This window comes from Xyrauchen texanus, chromosome 29 (genome assembly GCF_025860055.1).
Source record: "Xyrauchen texanus isolate HMW12.3.18 chromosome 29, RBS_HiC_50CHRs, whole genome shotgun sequence".
Taxonomy (NCBI): Eukaryota; Metazoa; Chordata; class Actinopteri; order Cypriniformes; family Catostomidae; genus Xyrauchen; species Xyrauchen texanus.
In genome coordinates, this window is record NC_068304.1 from 26,337,960 (window position 1) to 26,359,918 (window position 21,959).

The window sequence follows — 21,959 nt, forward strand, 5'->3', positions numbered from 1 at the left end:
TGCTGATATGATTAGTAAAATGATGTTAGCTGGTCATTTTGTGCCAGGGCCAAAAAACTGAGTTTGCAATTATTTTAAATGCATCTGATCACCCTGCAGAATAATCTAGAAACAATGTGAATCAACACCACAACAACTGAAGCAGAAAACTTTGCGAAACAAAATTGATGTCACTGCCAATACTTTTGGCCACGGCTGTACACAACTCATGTAATTTAACACATTGATGGTCATTTGAGTTCATTTTCTTGGTCTGCTTGAAATTACAATCAGTAGGAGTAGAATACTCTACAGTGTCAGCTGCTCACAAAATGGTTACATATTTATAAAACATTTTTAGCAAACAGGGACAGATCAAATATTACGGGAAAACCCGCCACAGCAATAATCAGATTCTCCTCCATTTTTTTCTTCTTCGGAACTGTTTAGTGGGAACCAATGTTTACACGGGTGTGTTCTCCGCCGAACAGCGTCAAAGCTCATTACCATAATGTTGCCCACACTTGAACCTTCCTCTGACTTCCCGCCGTCGACAGACTTCCGGTCGATTTGACGCCACATCTATCACTAGATAAATATTTAACCTACATTGCTCAACCTGGACGTTTTGCAGTCTCTTGAGAATATAACTCAGTATGGAGATTTCTATACTCGATTTTGAGGTTTACGAACTAGGAAAGAGCCATGTATCTGCTGATAAATTGGAAAAGCTAAGTACGGGACTGAGAACTGCATTCACCGAGATGGGATTTGTTTATCTGAAAAACACTGGAATAGATCAGGAAGAGGTTTGTAGTTTTCAACATGCCCGTAACCGATACGCTTTAACAATACTTCAGCAGTCTGCATACTGGCTTATTTTTTTTTCTTCACTCTGTTTTATAGGTGGACAAAGTCATGAGCATTTCAAAGAAGTTCTTCTGTTTGCCTGAAGATATGAAAAGGCCTTTCAGCAGAGGCAATTTCTCCTGTAATGTTAATCACGGCTGGGTTTCAGTAGAAACGGAAAGGCATGTCAATCTCTAATAAACACAGCATTACTGTTATACTCACGAATGAAGGAAGGAAAAGCATGCCAATGTTCTAATCTTGTGTCATTTCACAGTTTGAATCCCCGACGTCCTGGTGATTTAAAGGAAGCCTTTAATACAACAACTTTGAGAATGGATATCGTAAATGACAATTTCTCATTCATCTCCTGTCTGTCTGTCTGAATCTTACATGGATAGCTTGACTAAATAGCCCTACTATGTGCTAACCGTGTTACTGTTTTACAAGCATGATCATAATTACATGCGCACAACTATTGTTGAGCTGTGGTGTTTACCCACCTGTCACAATTGTTAAACTTAAAAAATAAATAAATAATCTGGTTTAAGATATGGTAATTGTAGTAATCATAAACGGATCATTATACTGTCAGCAAAGAAGTCTAAATATATGGGCTACAGTGCAGTCCGAAAACCACCTTGGCAATATAAATAATAGTTGAATGATAAACTTAAAGACAAAACATGGACATGTCTGTAAACGATCTCTCTCCCGCACCACCGCCCGAAATCGGCCTTTATCCCTCTCGGACTCAGTGGCTTAATCAGCCTGATAAGGGACCGGGTGTGTAATCACGATACGGCCCCGCCCTTTCACAGTCCTCCCTTTTTTTTTTTTTATGTATTTTTTGTATTTTTTTACAATTGTACATTTTATAATTGCATATACAAAAAGGCAATACAATATAAGAAAAATAAATAAAAACAGAAAAAACATTAAATAAATAATAAAAAAATTAATAATATTTGCTCTAGTTCACGGCTCATACAAAAATGTTATCATTTTACTTTAAAAAAGAAGAACATTTCTTATTCGTGAGCAAATTTAAAGATTTAACCAAGTACTCCACATCAACTAAGAACTCGGTGAGCCTGGGTAGCATTTTAAGATACCTCTGCTTGTGCAAATAAAATTTTGCTACAAGAATAAAAAAATTAACAATTCAAACTAATGCTTTATTCTTGTGTTCAAAATAACAGATAATATCTTAAATTTAAAACAATTTTTTTATCAATTGTAGAAAAACAATAAATACTCAATTCACACCAAAACTTCGTATAAAAATAATGTCTTTGTTAAACCATTTTTCCTAAAAAATCTATCTGTTTTTAATCTTAATGTCCATATTTCAAAGAATCGTTCTGTGGGGAGAAAAGTTGTGGTTGTAAACCACCTTCCAAGTTAACAATGCCTGTTGATGGAATTTAGCCAATTTTATAGGTATTTTCCCAAAAGAATAATTACATCTCAATAAGAACGAGAGGCCTCCATAATTTTCTATTAAATATATTATTGGGGATAAAATACCACATAGAGTCATTAACAGTCAAACATCTCTTCAGCCAATTGATTTTAAATGTGTTATTAATGTCAACAAAATTTAGAACTTCGAGCCCTCCCTCATGTCTTTTATTTGCCAACATTTTTTTCTTTAATTTGTGGGATTTATTCTTCCATATAAAATCAAGGAACATTTTATCAAGTTTTTGGGAAGTGTTGCTGTCAATATACACTCACCTAAAGGATTATTAGGAACACCATGCTAATACTGTGTTTGACCCCCTTTCGCCTTCAGAACTGCCTTAATTCTACGTGGCATTGATTCAACAAGGTGCTGAAAGCATTCTTTAGAAATGTTGGCCCATATTGATACGATAGCATCTTGCAGTTGATGGAGATTTGTGGGATGCACATCCAGGGCACGAAGCTCCCGTTCCACACATCCCAAAGATGCTCTATTGGTTTGAGATCTGGTGACTGTGGGGGACATTTTAGTACAGTGAACTCATTGTCATGTTCAAGAAACCAATTTGAAATGATTCGAGATTTGTGACATGGTGCATTATCCTGCTGGAAGTAGCCATCAGAGGATGGGTACATGGTGGCCATAAAGGGATGGACATGGTCAGAAACAATGCTCAGGTAGGCTGTGGCATTTAAACGATGCCCAATTGGCACTAAGGGGCCTAAAGTGTGCCAAGAAAACATCCCCCACACCATTACACCACCACCACCAGCCTGTACAGTGGTAACAAGGCATGATGGATCCATGTTCTCATTCTGTTTACGCCAAATTCTGACTCTACCATCTGAATGTCTCAACAGAAATCGAGACTCATCAGACCAGGCAACATTTTTCTAGTCTTCAACTGTCCAATTTTGGTGAGCTCTTGCAAATTGTAGCCTCTTTTTCCTAATTGTAGTGGAGATGAGTGGTACCCGGTGGGGTCTTCTGCTGTTGTAGCCCATCCGCCTCAAGGTTTTGCGTGTCGTGGCTTCACAAATGCTTTGCTGCATACCTCAGTTGTAACGAGTGGTTATTTCAGTCAAAGTTGCTCTTCTATCAGCTTGAATCAGTCGGCCCATTCTCCTCTGACCTCTAGCATCAACAAGGCATTTTCGCCCACAGGACTGCCGCATACTGGATGTTTTTCCCTTTTCACACCATTCTTTGTCAACCCTAGAAATGGTTGTGTGTGAAAATCCCAGTAACTGAGCAGATTGTGAAATACTCAGACCGGCCCGTCTGGCACCAACAACCATGCCACGCTCAAAATTGCTTAAATCACCTTTCTTTCCCATTCTGACATTCAGTTTGGAGTTCAGGAGATTGTCTTGACCAGGACCACACCCCTAAATGCATTGAAGCAACTGCCATGTGATTGGTTGATTAGATAATTGCATTAATGAGAAATTGAACAGGTGTTCCTAATAATCCTTTAGGTGAGTGTATAAGGATAGGGAGGGGTAAACAAATCTAGATAAACCTTCTGCTTTTGAAAATAAAAAATCTCTTTGAAGCCAATTATTACATTTATTCTTAGTTTTAACTAATTGTGGTGAAAAATTCAAGTGCTGTCTGCTCATTATATTTTTGGTTATCTGAATCCCCAGATACTTCACTTCACTTCTAATTGGTATGCAATTGAATTGGGTTTCTGAGGTATTATATAAACAAAATATTTCACATTTAGATAAATTGAGTCTAAGTCCGGATGCATTTGAAAAAGAGTTGATTGTATGTAACACCGGTTCTATTTGCTCTTTATCTTTCAGAAACAAAGTTGTGTCATCTGCTAATTGTGAGATACAAAACTCTCTATTAAATATATTAATACCTTCAAAGCTACTTTTATGCAAGATATCAATAGACAAAGATTCTACTACAAATAAAAATAAAAGAGGGCTTAGCGGGCAACCCTGACGTATTCCACGACAAGTAGGGAACCTTGATGACGTACCAGAGTTCAAAATTATACTACTATCAATGTTTTTGCATAACATCTGAACAATATGAATAAATTTAGTAGGAAAACCAAAAGCAGCTAATGATTTTAAAAGGAACTGGTGCTCCACAGTGTCAAAAGCCTTATAAAAATCCAGGAATATTATAATAGCTTCTGAATCAATTTCGTCCCTGTAATCAATAAGATCCAAACCCAGACGGATATTACAGCTAATATGATGTCCCTTCGTGAAACCAGTTTGTGTTTCACTAATGACATTGTGTATTATTTGTTTTAATCTTTTGGTGTATATGGAAGCAAATAGTTTATAATCAAAATTCAGCATAGTAATCGGTCGCCAATTATCGATCAAGGAAGCATCTTTATCTGGTTTAGGGATAAGAGAAATCACTCCCTGTTTCATTGTTGGAGTCATTGCACCATTCTCTATGCATTCCTGAACCATTAATAGAAAAGGTTTCTCTAACAGTTCCCAAAACTGCATAAAAAATTCAAAAGTTTAGCCATCAGAACCAGGCGATTATTTTATTTATTTTTTTCCTTTTTTTCATTGACTTCATCGCATCTTTAATTTCTTGTAAAGTTAGGGGAGCTTCACACAATAATTTAAAGTCATCACTTAAATTTGGTATAAAGTCCTTAAGTTGTTGCAAATATTGCTCAGAAAGGTTTGCCTGATGACTAGAAGAATATAATATATTTTTTTTAAAACTAGTCACATAATTTTCTATCTCTTTGAGGTTTTTTATATTGAACCATTCATTTGCAGCATTGAAATATTTTTTTCTTTTGAAATTCCTTTTTCAAGTGAGAAGAAAAAGCTTGAATTTTTTTCTCCTTCCTCAATCCATTTCGCTCTTGATCTCACAAATGCTCCTTTAACAGTTTCAATATATAACTGGTCTAATTCTAACTGCAATACTTTTAAGTGATTGACTTCCTCTACAGAAAGCTTCTCTTTTTTAATTAAAGAATTAAATCTGCCTAGCAAGTTAGCTTCTCTATTCGCTTTAATCCGTTTAATAACTTTAGATCTATGTATAGTCAACTTTCTGGCTTTAAATTTAAAATATTCCCATTTACTGCTATGTTAAGAAAGCTCATTATCTATAAAAATCTCACCGATTAATCCCTTAATTTGGTCATTAAACGTCTTATCATTTAGGATATTATTATTAATTTTCCAATATCCACGGAGGGAACTCTTACCTTGTTCTGTTCGCAAATTTAACTCAATCAGCAAATGATCAGAGAATGGTGCATATTGATGAATAACGTCAGCCACATATTGCACTTTCGAATGAGAAATCAAAAAGAAGTCTATTCTTGATTTACGTGTAAGTAAATTATTACACCAAGTGTATTCCTTCGCACCTGGATTATAATAACGCCATGCATCTGTTACTTCTAAGTTGTCACCCAAATCAGAAATAAGATTGATGTTAGAGCCCATCCTGGGAGGGTATCTATCAATAATGTTACTATATACCTCATTGAAGTCCCCAGCTATAATAAGAAAAGCCTGCTGGTATTTAACTTTAAGGTTCATAGCCCTTAAGTTCTTAAATTTTGGCCCGCAAAAATAAAAACAAAGTCTTATTGGCAGAACTTAAATTGTGACCATATATATTACATATTATGAATGAAGCATTTTCCAGTTTGACGAAAAGAATAACAAATCTCCCTTCAGTAGAAGCAATCGAATCGAGATTACTTTGAACTTTTTGACTAATGTAAGCACACCAGCAGAGTGACTGGAGCCGTGACTAAAATAAGCACCATCCCCCCACTGAGTTCTCCAAAATCTAACATCCCTTTTACAGGAATGAGTTTCTTGTAGTAATTTCAAGTCAGCATTTGTTCTTCTGCAATATAAAAATAAGGCTTTCCTTTTCATAGAGTCTCTTATGCCGTGAGTATTTAGCGAAATAATATTCAAAGAATGAAACTCAAATTCTTGCATTGTAGGAAATAAAAAATTAAAAAAAGCTTAAACAGTGATCAGAACAGGATAAATTCTAAACTAAGGAACGTAGTAAGAATTAAGCTTACCTCTATAAGAACAAACAAACAAAGAGGTGGTTAAAGCTAAATATAACCTTAATAAATTGACAAAAGTGCATAGATATATCTGGGCCTAACTTGCAAGTGGAGGCACATATACATCTTAGGCATCACAAGATACAGAATATTCCTACTGCCCCATGAAAGACAGCTTCTTTAATATTCACCTTCAAGTTTATTCTTCTTCTCCTCAAGGGACTCAAGTCTTTGACCCTTTATAAAAGCATGGGGCCCCTTCCAAGAAGTTTTCTTTCCTTCGTCACGTGCCTTCTTAACTTGCGGCCAAAGTTTGGCTCTTGCATCCAAATCCCGTTTAATCAGTGCCTCCTTGATGCGAATTTTGTTTGTCCCTTAAGTACCTGGAGTCCTTCGCTGCTCGCCACACCATGTCTCTGTAAAATCGCAAATTGAAACGCAAGATGATGTTCCGTGGTGATCCATCAGATCTTCTCTGTCCCAGTCGGTGAACAACGTCAATTAGATCATTCAGCCTGTCTTGAATATCAGCGACCACTTTTGCTATAATATTAATTGTAACATCTCTCACATTTTCTCCATCGCGCTCAGCAAGACCTTGTAGCTTAAGGTTCCATCTGCGTGAATATCTGTATTTCTTCTAGGCTTTCTTTCAAATAGTTGTTTTCACCCAGCAGTCCCTTAACATCCTTTTCCAGCTGTTCGATCTTATTGGAATGCGCCTTGACATCGTTACTTATCTGGGATACCTTCTACAGTTTGTCTATTTTATCACAAGATGTTGCAGTTGTCTTGTCGATAGACATTATCTTCTCGTGCGTTTCGTCGAGCTTAGCAGTTCGCTTCTGGATCGCACCATAAAGTGTAGATAATGTGACATCATCTTTGCTTCTAGCTCCGACAAGATTTTTTGAAGGAGTAGAGCAAGCAGGTGTTGCAAAAACAACTTCATTGGCTCCAATATCTGTTTCCAGATTGATGTTCTCTGAGCCGGCCACTTCCATCTGCAACTTGCTATCTTCATCCACGAGGTGACCGGCTAAGATGACACGTTCTTCCTTTTTTTGCCCATTATTGTAGATCAGTGAGCCAAGTATTTGCCAAAAACAAATCTTCTCAACACAGTTATTTACTTATATCCTAAAGACTAGTTTCTTTATTTCAGTCTTTTAGCTTTAACCTCCTCGGGGTTTAGCACACCACTAAAACACTACCATTCACTCCGCCGCCATCTTGGCTCCTTCCTCACTTGTTCTCTCAGGCTGGAGAGCCCCCGGCACGGAGGAGGGGCGTTGCCTGGGGAGGGGCGTGCCTTTTGCTCCGTCTGCCGGCAAGTCATCCCCTTCTACCTGGACGAGGGAGGGGACAAGGGGAGGGAAACAGAAATATTAAATAGGCGGGGTAGTTTCTGTAACAGTGAGCTCCGCATTGGCCTTTTCCCTCTCGTTTAAATTTTACAGTGTTTTTTTGGAGGGTAATACACTGTTACAGGAAGTACCCCCCTATTTAATATTTCTGTAGTGAGAGAGAGAGAGAGAAAGATTGGGAGAAAAAAAAAAAAACTTACTTGCCGGTTCTCTGATACACCGTCGCATGGTCCCCGATCACTCCTCAACACTCTCAGGCGAACGAAAAATGCTCCTACCCGGGCGGACAGGAGTCAGACTGGGGGATGGCAGGGCTCTCCTCCGCCCCTGGCAGCCGCTCCAACGCCCCAGGCGGTCGGGGAGTCCAGTCCCCACTCGCCTCGCGGACGGCGGCCGTTCACCGCGTCCGGGCCGTCGGGCTACTCCCTCCCCCGGCGGAAGGCAGCGGCGCTCCCCCGGGTGGACAGCAGTATCGAGGACTAAGCGACGGGCATTCCTCCTCCTTCCCGGATTTCGGCACCAGTGTAACGTAGTTCAATGGAAAGGAGGCGGCGAGAACCGGCTTGGCAATATAAATAATATTTTAACGATAAACTTAAAGCAAAAGACAAACACACACATGACGGACATGTCCGTAAACGATCTCTCTCTCCCGCACCACCGCCAGCAATCGGCCTTTATCCCTCTAGGAGGCTTAATTAGCCTGATAAGGGACCGGGTGTGTATAATCACGACCCGCCCTCCGCCCTGCCACAATTATGTTTACTTTTCTAATCTAATAAACACATTTTAGTTATAAATTATTTCAAAGCATTATTTGGTGCAACTAAAAGATTTCTTAGTATTTGGCATGCATCTCTTTTGCTTCAATGGCAGCATTCACTCGAGCTGTATTCTGATGATACATGTTATCCTGGCATCTTTTTTTAGCAATCCAAAGAGCATCATGTGTACCTTAATGCAAGTAATTCTGATCTTTTGTACAAACAAAAGTATTTGTATAAACTCTGTCAGTGTCACACGTGTTGAGAAATGAATTCTGCTTGATGTTAAATACTTATTAATTTTATGTCATAACTTTTCTACTGTTTTTAACCGTTGAAAATCCATAGTTTACTTCCAGGTTAAAAATAAATAAATCTTAAAGTGACCCAAAAAGGAAAATTCTCTTATCATTTACTCACCCTCATGCATCCTAGAGGTGTTTGACTTTCTTTATTCAGAACAACACAAATGAAGATTTTTAGAAAATATCTCTGCTCTGTAGGTTCATACAATGCAAGTGAATTGTGATCAGACCTTTATGTAAAAAACACATAAAGGAAAAATAAGTAATCCATATCTTTAGAAGTGATTATAATAGTTTAAGACCTTTTATCAACTAAATCTCCACTTTAACTTTCACTTTCAGGTGTGAATGTGAAACTAAATGAGCACCACATGGGACTTTCAGATGTAAAAGTGAAAGTGGAGAATTAGAGTAAAAAAGGACTTCAATTTTGATTCTGTTCACCCACAGCTATTATTTTGCTTCTAAATATTTGGATTTAACCGCTGGAGTCATATGGATATGTTTCATTTGTTCTGATCACCATTCACTTGCATTTTATAGACCTACAGAGCTGAGATATTCTTCTAAAAATCCTTGTGTTCTGCTAAAGAAAGCCACAAATATGGGATGGCCTGAGGGTGAGTAAATGTAGAGAGAATTTTCATTTTTGAGTGAACTATCAACTTGAATTTGATCATCAGTTTTCTCAGACTTTTGGAACTATATATTTGAAAATGCTTCTGAATTCTGATTATTTTATATATGCACTTTCTCTTGTTGTAGCACAATGGGAGGATACTTTCAGAAAGCTTTACATTTGTGATCGTAAACCTATCTCTCTACACACTCAATTTGCTTAGAACTGGCCCTCAGAAGGAGTTGATGATTTCCGAGCTGTCCAATCGTCCTTTTTTCTACGCTGTAAGGAACTCTCTCTCAGAGTGCTGAGAGTGATGGCTATCAGTTTGGGTCTGGATCCAGAGGTCTTCCTCAATGCACATAAGTATATTGGAAGTAAGTAAAATGAAATGCACTTCCTCATAGTGACCCTAAGTTTGTATGTTAATAATTCCCCTTTTTTCCTTTGTCTTTAACAAGACTTGTATAATGTGGGCTCTTTAAAGGTGAAAATGCAAATGGCACCACACTACGGTCGTTGTACTACCCCCAGGTGAAGTCTGTGAAGGACGGTCAGTTGCGCTGTGGTGAACATTCGGACTACGGTAGTATCACTCTGGTCTTCCAAAGCCCTGAAGGTGGACTGCAGGTGAGTTGTACCAGTATAGGAAATGAGGAAAAAAGTGCTTTTTTGCGTGAATTGTCACAGAGAAATACAGTAAGCTCAGTTACCATATACTGCATGTCTCTCTCTCTCTCTCTCTCTCTCTCTGTCTCTCTCTCTCTCTGTGTTGTACTCCAGGTTCTTAACCGGAATGGAGAGTATATTTCAGCGCCATGCATTCCTGGAGCAGTTCTAATAAACATAGCAGACCTGATGCAAAGATGGACTAGTGATGTCTATGTGTCTGCCGTAAGTGTCACAGCTGTTATATGGCATTTCATTTAATTAATCAACAGTTACATCTCTGCAGAAGAAAAATTGGCTTTTCCCCAATCAGTGGGCATTGAGATTCCCTTCTTTCATTGGTTAATTTAGAAACTTCCATCCTGGTTTGGAAACGCCCACTGATTTCTACACTGAGATTCCCTACTTTCATTGGATAGTTTAGAAACGCCTATCCCTGTTTGAAAAGGCCCACAGATTTGAAAACACCCATTACGGTTATGCAGAGGCCTACCTATACTTGAATTCATCAGGACATTTGTTGATTCTTTTCTTACCTCTTGCTTGCTCCCTCAGGTTCATAGGGTTTTACTGCCACCTGATGGTGACACCAACACACGTCAGTCTTTGGCCTTCTTTGTACAGCCTGATGATGAGGCCATTATTTCTTGCTGTGATGGATCAGACAAATATTCTCCAGTGAAGTCAGTTGATTACCTGTTGTCTAGGTTTAAGGATTCTTATAGCAAATAAACCAAAAAAGATCATGTCTCATGATGTTATGGTTTAAATGAAAATTGTTTTCATATTTAGGAAACAATAGGATTTTATATGTGTATGTTTAAACAAAATGGCATTTATGTTGTAATGTTATCCAGAGCACACAATTGGTGAAGCTTAGATCATTTAATCATTTTAAAGAAATGTAAAGCACAATCATTCACGCATTAAATCTGAAAGAAAAGTCAAACCAAATTGTCTCATATACACACTATTTTGCTTGGCTTACATAGTTAGGAGTCACATCTGATTAATTTGTATTATTATTATTATTATTAAATCAGCTTAAATTAAAGGTAGCACAACAAATAATTGTATGATGAATGAATACTTGACAATTCAATAATATATAATTATTGTTTTGCATTACAGTATTGATAATGACACTTTTTTAATTACAGCAATGAATATAACATCACAGCACAAACAATTGTAATAATGGTCTTTTTAACCCACATGTGGTGTTTGGGTCATTTTTGACCCATTTTGATTTTGTTTATTCTTTAATAAAAATGTAATTCTTTGTCTGAGTGATACAAGACTTGGTGACTTTTCCTCCACTAGCTATCTAAACACACACACAAGAATCTAGACGAATGAATTGGAAATAATAAAATACAGAGATTTTGTTTTTTTATTTGTCAAATAAAAATCAATAAATCAAACACAATGCAGACCACATAATGATAGGGTGAGACTCTAAAACATCCACTATGCAGAAAACACACCCACACACACACATACAGGTTTGTTTGACTATATTAGTGATCTCTAATTGGCTTCCATTGACTTCATATCATACTCTACCACTAAACCTAAACACAACCATCACACAAGCATGTGCACATCATTAGATTTGAAGATCACCATCATCTGACCCATTTAAGAGCTTTTATTTGTTTTAGTTTTTTTTTTATAAATGTAGAGAAATCTGTTTATATACACCGATCAGCCACAACATTAAAACCAGCTGCCTAACATTGTGTCCCCCTCGTGCTGCCAAAACAGCACCTGCATATCAGAATAGCATTCTGAGATTATATTTTTCTCACCACAATTGTACAGTGGTTATCTGAGTTACCATAGACTTTGTCAGTTCTAACAAGTCTGATCATTCTCTGTTGGCAAGGCATTTCCATCCACAGAACTGCCACTCACTGGATGTTTATTTTATTTTTTTGCACCATTCAGAGTCAATTCTAGAGACTATTGTGTGTGAAGAAAGTTTAAATGTTGTGGCTGATCTGTGTAAAGAGACTGAATGGCAGCCTGAGAAAATAATAGTTTTGAGATTTAACTTAAGCATTCAATTTGTTTTATATCTTTATGTATATAGTCTAATACTGCATCGGCAATGTACACTTAAGTTGTTCTTGCCAATAAAGCTTGATATGAATTGAATCAAAAGTCCACTGTAAAATGGCAGAAGATTTTAATTACAGCATGTCCACTGATTTTGTGTCTGATAAACTCTATCTGCAAAAAAACTTAACACTTAACTTTCTGTTTATGCTAGAATTTTGACGTTTGAAATAAATGACAGGTAACAAAATAATTACTCTGTCTTTTCTTTGTAACACAATAGATTTTGACTACGACATCATGGTCATGTTTTACTGCATATTGGAGTAACATTGCAAAATCTGACACTTCAACCCAAGTAGCTTAGAAAAAAGGCTACAATTTGACAAATAATAGTTTTTTTTATAATGTCTAAATATATATTCAATGCATAACAGTGATAATATCTAGAATTTAATTTTGTATGTTCGCTTATAGAGATTAGCCAATGCATAGAGCACTGAAGCCATCTACTGAACATGTAATTGTTTTTTTTTTATTCCAGTGGATGTCTGAGACCCCCAATGCATGACAAATTGTGAAGTTTTGACACTTTCAATTTGCTGAAATGAGGGTTTATATTTAAGTGAATATGACATACAATGTGCTTATTTGTATGAAAATGAATGGTGTAATTTAGAGATAAATAAGGTCTAAATATCATAAAATCACTCCCATAATGCACAACTTTAATGTTTTTACTTTAGTAAAATTTGCATTTTACATATCTTTAAAAAAATATTAGTATTATTTTAAAGTAAAATTACACATGTTCGAGTAATTTCTGACCTGCGAACACCACGAGTGTGACTCCTAAACAAAAAGGGGTCCTAAAATGTTTAATTTTGGGCCTGCAAGTTATTGTATGCTAGTTTCTATTTCTTTGTTCTTTCTTTTCTTTCTCATCTCACACTCTCCTACCCTCTGTAACTAAATTTTCTGAGCATTAAACTGTTCCTGCTGTCTCTCCAGCTCTTCTCTCTGTTTCAGCAGATCATTGGTCTCCTGGTTAAGGTCGTTCTCCTTCCGAATGCTCCTCAAACTCTCTCAACTCTTCTTCATTGTAGACTGGATTCTGATCTAGAATATCAAGAGGAAGCAGACAAAATACATTTTTGGTAGAATATATATATATATTTTTTATAGAATTTACATTCAAGGAAACAAAGTAAAAGAAAAATAACCTCCCATCCATCTGGTTCTAGAAATTATTGCAGCCATAAATTCATCTAATGATACAAGCCCGTCTCTGTCAGTGTCAACCTATGAACAGACCATACAAAGAAATAATAATGTGACGCAGTGAACCACTATAGCCATTATAGCATTAGTAATACTGTACATTTTCAATCGAAGAACTGAATGCTCTACTATGATGCCCCCACCTCATTCATTGCATTCTCTCATCCATAGTCTCTCCTCCTCCATTTCCACCATGTTGTCCTCATGTGTAGGGTCATAGATCTTCTCTATCTGAAAAGGTTTAGAAAAAACATCTGGTTTATCTCCATCACATGTGTGTGTCAGAGTACATAATTATCATAGCTACAAATTGAAATGTTAATGCAAAACTCTTTTTAAACAGTGCCTCAAGCTCTTGCTCATCAAAGTAGCTATCTCCATTGTTGGCTGTGAAAGCAAACAGATGTCACAGTGATATCATCTCCAGCTGGTGAACAAAATTAAGCAATGTTCAGAACAGAATGGTTCTCGTATCTCACCATGCAGATTGAAGAATATCTTTGGGTAAAAGTCATTGTGATCCAAACCATCAGCCTCTTCCCAGACCTCTATTAATTGGTCTCGACTGCCCCATTGACACTGACATTGACCAAACCATCAACAATAACAGCTTAATGCACATTTCATTTTAGATTTTATGGTTTAAAATTTTAATTATTCAAACCTTACTGCAATTACACTAGCAATATTTTAACATGGCAAAACAAACATGTAGGAATTGCAATGTACACTGTTTACCAGTGTACTTAATGTAAAGTATGTTGTTTGCCTGTAATTGAAAGAATTTCCTACTAAAAAATATTTACATTTATGCATTTGGCAAATGTTTTATGTAAAGCGACTTACAGTGCATTCAAGTTATACTCTATTCCCATTCTTACTGGGAATCAAACTGTGATTTTGTAGACCTGGGTACAAATTGGCAAGCATCCACTAAATAGCTCACACTAGAGTACATCATTAGTTTACAGTGTGAGTGATTTTGGGATGATCTGCTTTTTAACCCTCATCTCTTCGTAGTGTTCCCCTTCTTTCTTGAGTGATTCCTCGTCAAGCTTCTTAAGGTATTCCCTCCGTTTGTGCTCCTTCTTCATCTCGTACCTCTTGAAATCTGTGTGACTTTCCTTGTCATAGTTTTCCAGGTCATTATTGGCCTCGGATTAAGCAAATTAGAGAACAAACAAAGATGAAAATGTAAATGCGAGACCAGTGAAACCAACAAAAAGTCAAATTTGGAGCCTAACGATTTAATGAGGTGATCCAAATCTTCCACCTCGAATGTATGCGGATTCATGTGATTCAGATGCTAAAACTGTTTCAGAAGGGCTTGGTGGTCCACTATCATACATTGGGGGAAATTAAGTACATCAGATTTTTTATATATTTGTTTCTTGACTATGCAGCAGGCCAGGGTTACGGGTACACTACATATCCAAAAGTAAGTGGACACCCCCTTCTAATGAACAGGTTTGGCTAGGCCCCTTAATTACAGACGCATCTTCGGAAAGGCTGCGGAATATAATGACATTCTAGAGAACTGTTCCAATTTTGTTGCAAATGTTTGGGTAAGGCCTTTTTTGGTCCCAGCCTTGCAATGCACCTGTGCACAAAGCAAGCTGTAAAAACAAATGTTTTACTGGTGTGGAAACCTTGACTTGGCTTCACAAAACCCAGACCTGAACCCCACGGATCACCTTTAGAATGAAATGGAGCACCCACTGCGAGCCAGGCCCTATTGCCTAACATGGGACCAAATCCTTGCAACCACGGTTCACCATGTAGACTCTGCATTGCAGAGCAAAGCTTTCCCAGACAAGTGGAAGCTGTTTGGAAGAACTAACTCCCAATTAATGCCAATGGTTTTAAAATTAAATGCTCAGCAATTACATATGGCTGTGATGTTTCTGTGTCAACACACATTTGGCCATATAGTGTATATAAAATAAATTGTGATATTAAGGCTTTGACGAATGAGTCTCTCAGACACAAAAGGGCATTTCACAATACAATTTTGTGCAAATATGAACCACGAGCCAATGACAAAAAACACATTTCCTGTAAAGCGTTATTTTTGTGATAACTTTCTCCATTCATGTCTTGTTGGCTTTAATTAGGGTGCGCAGTCTGTTCACCTCCGCCTCTTTAGCTCGTCAAGCTTAGTTTGCACTTGATGGCTGACAAAGTCTAACTCTTAGCCAGCTTCCTTTGCTGTTTTGCCAAAAAAGGGATGAGAAGTAAACAATGGAGTGTTAACATAATCTGATTTCACATCTAAAAAATAAGATTGGGAAATAAGGTGCTGTACTTCCTTGATGTCATCATTGTCTGTGTTTTGAAGTTTCTCTCTGAAATGTTGATCCTTTTCCAGAAAGGCAATAACCTCGCTGAGATATCGGTCATAGTGCAGTCCGGTGTCCTAAACAAATTCAAATGAGATGTATGCATTGAAGTGATGAATGAGACTAGAGCAACCACATCTTTTGAAACATACATGATTTTTAAACAGATTGAACAATCAGAACCAGTCTGGATTGGCACTTCTTTTAAGCCACTTAACACAAACGCAGCTTATTGTAACAGTCACTATTAGTATTACTCTATTACTCTATCCATCTCCAATCTTTCTAATGCTTTCATACAAGCAAGATTACAAATTCTTAAATTGAATAGCACAACTGGTAGTTATCACAGCTATCAAATTACTTACTGCACTTTTAGGTCGGTTCAATGACAAGCCCAAAGACACAGCATCAAGCAGCAGTGTGACAGACCTTTTTGTCCCCACATCTATATAAAGACAACAACACCATTGGTGTCAATATGGGTGGAATTACGGCATCAGCCTGTTTGCTTATGGGATAGCTACATTATCTTAATTCTATGAAATATATAGATATAATCATATCTAGAATTGTATTATTTTATCCTTGGATATTACATTTAATATAAAATAAACAAAAGATAAATAATCTACATTATCTAAACATAAAGCAATCACTCGTATTCCATTCATGACATTTCAAAAACAACATGGTTTATTTCTTCTTAAAAAAATAGTTTACCCAAAAATAAAAAAATTCTCTCATCATTTACTCACCTTCATACCAGCCTAGTCTTTCTTTCTTCTGTTGAACACAAACAAACATTTTTAGGACTTTTAAAAAAGGACTTACATATTGATCGGTTTCTCATCCACACCTATCATATTGCTTCTGAAGCCAAGGATTTAATCACTGAAGTTGTATGTATTACTTTTATGCTGCCTTTCTTTGCTTTTTTGGAAAAGCAAAACTTACATTGTTTGGACCAACAGAGATATTTTTCTAAATTTGTTTTGTTTGTGTTCAGCAGAAGAAAGAAAGTCATACACATCTGGGATGGCATGAGGATGAGTAAATGAGAGAATTTGTTTTTTTGGGGGTGAACTATCCCTTTAAAGCGAACTCCCTCCAAGTTATGTGACGTCAAAAGCATGCATAGGATAAACCAGCGGTCAGTCAGAGGCTTGTCAAATCCCTCTGCAACATTCAAGACAGTCTTTAATTACTGAGCTCAGTGGTTGAGGCTCAGGGTTACTGACCAGAAGGTCAGGGGTTCAAGCCCCAGCACCACCAAGATGCCACTGTTGGGCCCTTGAGCAAGGCACTTAACTCCAGGTTGCCCTGGGGGGATTGTACCTGTAATAAGTGCACTGTAAGTCGCTTTGGATAAAAGCGTCTGCCAAATGCATAAATGTAAATGTAATTAGGTTTTAGAATTTTGTGTTAAGTTCAGGGCTGGACTGGGAAGAGAAATCTGCCATTCCACCCCTGATCGGCCCCAAAGTGCGTCGGCCCACCGGGAAAATGCCAGGTATGCCAGATTACCCGTACAGCCCTGGTTAAGATTGTAAAAATAATTAAAAATGTTGCACTGAATAACATGTATTTTTGATTTCTTTTACCCCCGTAAAAAATAGATTATTCCCAAATATGGTTGTAATAAAGTCATGATAAAGTCAGTTGTTAAATGAAATACGGTGGACATTGTCAGGAGCAATATTAGAGCACTTGAATTTAGGTACCCTGAAAGTACTGTTTACAAACTTACCCTAGCTGTCCTCGGCTCACTCAAGCATCACAGAGAGATTATCGCGGTGACAGTTCTGCACCCCTAATGAGTGCTAAAGAGTTCCTCAATGCCTACAAACCTGCCTACTGCGGTGTAAAAATACGCCCCTCGCATGGATGATTGGATAAATCATCTCACTTTCTCATTTGAGGTTTGCATGTTGGTCTGTCATTGGACTTTACTCTGTCTGTAAAAGGTTCGCAGGGTAACTTGTGTGAGGTTTGTTACGTTGATATCATTAACTACTTTGAGTTGTTATGACAGCCAACAATTGCACAAGTTGAGCCTGAAATAAATTTTTACTCCAAATAACACTGGCTGTTGTTTTTCATCTGGATAGCTCATTTTGGTAGTTTTTACATTGTGTCTAAAGACCAGAAACAGAAAACAGGCAATTAGAATCATCATGGCACCACCCAGTGGTTCCTCAGGAAATCTGTGGATATTTAAGGCCTTTTTAAAAACAAATATCTTTTTATTATAAATCTCCACAATCTTCTTCTTTAGTTTTTTTGGCGTTTCACATTCTTTGTGCATTTCGTCACCTACTGGTCAAAGGTGGAGATTGATAGTTTTATAGATTTATAACTTCAATATTACTCTGTTTCTCACCCACACTTATCATATTGCTTCAGAAGATGGATTTAACCAATGGAGTCTTATAGATTACTTTTACTGCCTTCAGGGCCGTTTCTGACCATTTTGGAGCCCTAGGTGAGATTGCCATTGTAGCAATAATGGTGGTGGATGCAGCGGTTCATTAACGCGGTGACCCTGCCACGAGCGTTATAAAGATGGCTGAAAGTGGATTGACTGGCTAGAAAGACTTTGGCAACTGCCTTTATATGATTTTTGAAGATTCAAAGTTCTGGCCACCATTCATTTGCATGGACCAACAGAGCTGCGATATTCTTCTAAAACCTTAATTTGTGTTCTATAGAAGAAAAAAAGTCATACACATCTGGCAGGGCTAGACTGGTAATCTGGCAAACCGGGCATTTTCCCAGTAGGCCGACGCACTTTGTGGCCGAGCAGGGGTGGACTGGCCATCGGGAGAACCGAGCGGGCCTGTGGGTTGGCCGCGAAACGGGCCGAATAGGCCATCGCGTTATGCAGAACTGACCATAAAACCGCTCCGCGATATGCAGAAAAGGACAGCGAACTTTTGGGCCAGTTACTATGTAAAATCCAAGTCCAGCCCTGATATCTGGTATAGCTAGAGTGTGAGTAAATGAGAGAATTTTCATTTTGGGGTGAACTATCATTTTAAGAGGCTCAGAATCCACCAAATGCCAGGGTCATTTGAATCAAATACACTTTTTTGTTCATTTTAAAATGTGTTTGGTATAAATTGTGAAGAGTCAGTTTAGTGTAATAGAATTCAAGCTTAAAAATTTGAGGTATGAAGCACCAATAGTCTTTTTTTATCAACAAAAATGTAATTACATGAGCCTTTTACACTCTAGTCTTTACACTAGTTTAAAATTGAATCATTGTAGTAAAGATAATAAAAGGTTCATGGAACTCTTTAATTAAAGCAAATTGTTTGAGATGCTATTAGATAGGCTACGTACAGGTTGCACACCATCAAAAACAATAATAGCACTCATTATGTTTATAAATATGGGGAGTTGATCATAACCTTAATTACGGACTAGCTACTCATCTGATGTTTTGAAACATTTCAGAAATAAACTCTTATCTATCACTTTACAATGTATATATGTTGCCACTAGATGACAGTGAAACTCCACCAATAGAATACCAGAGCCTTGCATAACAAATTATGCGATATTACAGTAAAGGTGATGTGAAGCGATTTTTTTTTTTTTAAATGAACTGGCAAGCAGAAAATGCCTCATTCCCTGAAAGATGAAATATGTGCAATAAAATATCACACCTGTCACTGTCTGTGACAGCGCTAGTATTCCTGTTAAATGAGGAATTTGTTTTTGGACGGTTGTCAGTGTTGGAGCCATTTTACGTTTGAAGTTTATTAGTGTAATGTTTTTTGTTGTCCACTGGGTTGCATTGTTGGAACGTATCCAAGGATACAAGGAGCATCTGGGTAATGGAAGTCAGGTGCCTTGGTGATTAGGGCGGCATTCCATATATCCCCTTCCCTTGCAAACCTCACTCAGTCTCAAGGACTCGGATGTACGTCACTGCTTATGTTGCGCGAGTGCCACTACTGGCAGAAGATGTGCAGTGGGGTTAGCTGGAACACCCTTAATGATTGATAACTTGGAGCACATTGAAGGCTGATGTCAATTTGTGGTATATATATATTTTATGTGATTTTTACACCTGAGAAAACAATATTTTCTGAGATTGATTTCAGAGGCTTCATATATAAATCTTGTATGTTTCATTTTTTTCATTAGAATGAATTGTTAGAAAAGATTAATCAAGATTTACACAAACCAAAATGTTAACATAAGGTAGCCATCGCAATTGGGCTAATTGCGGTTGAGTGTTGGGTCACTAGGCTGTGCGACGGCTCACCAAAAATGAGCCAGCTCTGGCGCAGTAATGGTTGCCAGATTTTGCTGGATTTTGATGTGCGGACTTAGGCTGATTTGGGCTGAGACATGGCATGTTTAGCCACAAAGGGCCTGACTATGGACCATAAGTGATGGCCTCATTTTGGGTGAGATGTGGCTATACAGACCTGGACATTTTAGGTTGCGTGCTGGGAGGGGAATTAACTAGGTTGACTTAATAAAATGATAATAATTAATCTTAAGATCAGTTGCAAAGCCCTTTTACCTGTCAATTTTATGTTATTTATTGTATTTCATTATTATTTTAATTCCTATTATTTGTTTATTTTTTAGCTTTTTCACCACATTCTCCTTTTTCCTTCTTAACTTTGGTGATTTCATCATGGAGGTTGTTTGTTTCTTAAATTTTCTTAATTTTCTTTAATCCGTTAAATTGAACTACATTTAGTAATTAATTAATTCATATAATCAAACAAGCTTAAAGTGGTTAAGGGAACTGTGGTTTTGAGAAATAAAAAAACACCATCTCTACTGTGAGTTTCAAGACATGCGCACTAGCTGCGACATCTAGTGAGGACACTTGGCAAGCTTTTGGAGCTGCTAGATTAACCGCCAGAACAGCAGAAGAAAGTCTCGGTTATGTTCGTAACCTCGGTTCCCTGAGTTCCCTGCTTATTAACGCATATGGGAGTGCCTTCATACACAATCTATCTGAAACCTCTCTATAATAATGCCAATATTTTAATATTGGCTTTGGCGTTTGAGCCCCACCTGTTTTGGCGCGAAACTGACCGCTATAAAAACAGATGCACAGACACCATTTCCTCAGAATTTCTGACTGAGAACAAGGATTCGCTCATGTCTCTCATGTCTCAAGAACTCAGAGTTTTGTAGTGCGTCTCAGGGAACCGAGGTTACGTACGTAACCAAGACATTCCCTTACGACTCAGTTAACTTGACATTGCATATTAACGCTGGCTTATAAAATGGTGTTCATGACTGAATGCGTCAGTTCTGGCGCATGTAGAGCGCCCTGTTCAGGGGCCACACATGCAGGTTCCACAGCTGGGGCTGGGGATGCCAGATTGTGCCCCGTGCCTGAGAGAGGAGATCACTCCTCAGTGGTATTTCCCATGGGTTGGGCCATTTTGGTGCAACTAATAACACCATTTTCTTGTCCTCTCGGACTTTGTATATGACGGAGTGGATCAGGCATATTGGAGGAAGCGCATATTTGCGTTTCGCTGGCCGTTTGTGTGCCATTGTATCCATTCTCAATGGGGCTTGGGACTTCGAATACTAAAGGGACAGTGGGTATTCTCCACTGAGGCAAATAGGTTGATTTCTGCTTTGCCAAATATTTCCCAAATCCTCAACACCTTTTGAGGATGAAGTCTCCAATAGCCCGGTATCACCCCTTGGCATGACAGTAGGTCCGCGCAGTAATTTAGGCGGCCTGGGACATATGTCCCTCTCAGGGAGAAGAGATGACGCTCGCTCCATAGGAGGAGGTGCCGTGTTAATCTCAACAGTGGCAGTGAATTAATTCCACCTTGGCGGTTTATATATTGCACAACTGTCATGATGTCTGAGCGAACCAGGACGTGACAGTTTGCTATTTCTGACTGAAAAGCCGATAGTTCCAGGCGATTGATATTCCACACCCTCCTCGGACCTGTCCAGGTGCCGAAACCACCCCCCCAACCTGTGTTGGAAGCATTCGTAGTCACCACTTTCCACCTGATAATTTGCCCCAGCGTGACACCTTGCTGGTAAAATGCAGGAGCTGTCCATGGTACCTATGCAGCTATACAGCGGTGGGATATAGTGATGAGCATGCACCCTTGGCGCCAAGCATGTTGTGGCACACGGCGCTTCAGCCAGCACTGAAGAGGTCTCATGTGTTAGAGACCTAATGGGCTGACGGCTGATGCTGTCATA

At 38.1% G+C, this 21,959-nt stretch overlaps 1 protein-coding gene and 1 pseudogene across 1 annotated transcript; one reads left to right on the forward strand and one right to left on the reverse strand.

Annotated features, from left to right (window-relative positions):
• The first annotated feature begins 483 nt into the window (after positions 1 to 483).
• On the forward strand, positions 484 to 12,363 carry si:dkey-10o6.2 (uncharacterized protein LOC100124608 homolog). Its single transcript, XM_052097030.1, has 7 exons — positions 484 to 788; positions 886 to 1,010; positions 1,106 to 1,172; positions 9,617 to 9,770; positions 9,881 to 10,023; positions 10,177 to 10,287; positions 10,618 to 12,363. The coding sequence occupies exons 1-7, from the start codon at positions 636 to 638 to the stop codon at positions 10,792 to 10,794; spliced, it is 930 nt and encodes a 309-aa protein (XP_051952990.1). The 5' UTR covers positions 484 to 635; the 3' UTR covers positions 10,795 to 12,363.
• LOC127623036 (nucleobindin-2-like) lies at positions 11,593 to 21,281 on the reverse strand (annotated as a pseudogene).
• Between the last annotated feature and the right edge of the window lie 678 nt (positions 21,282 to 21,959).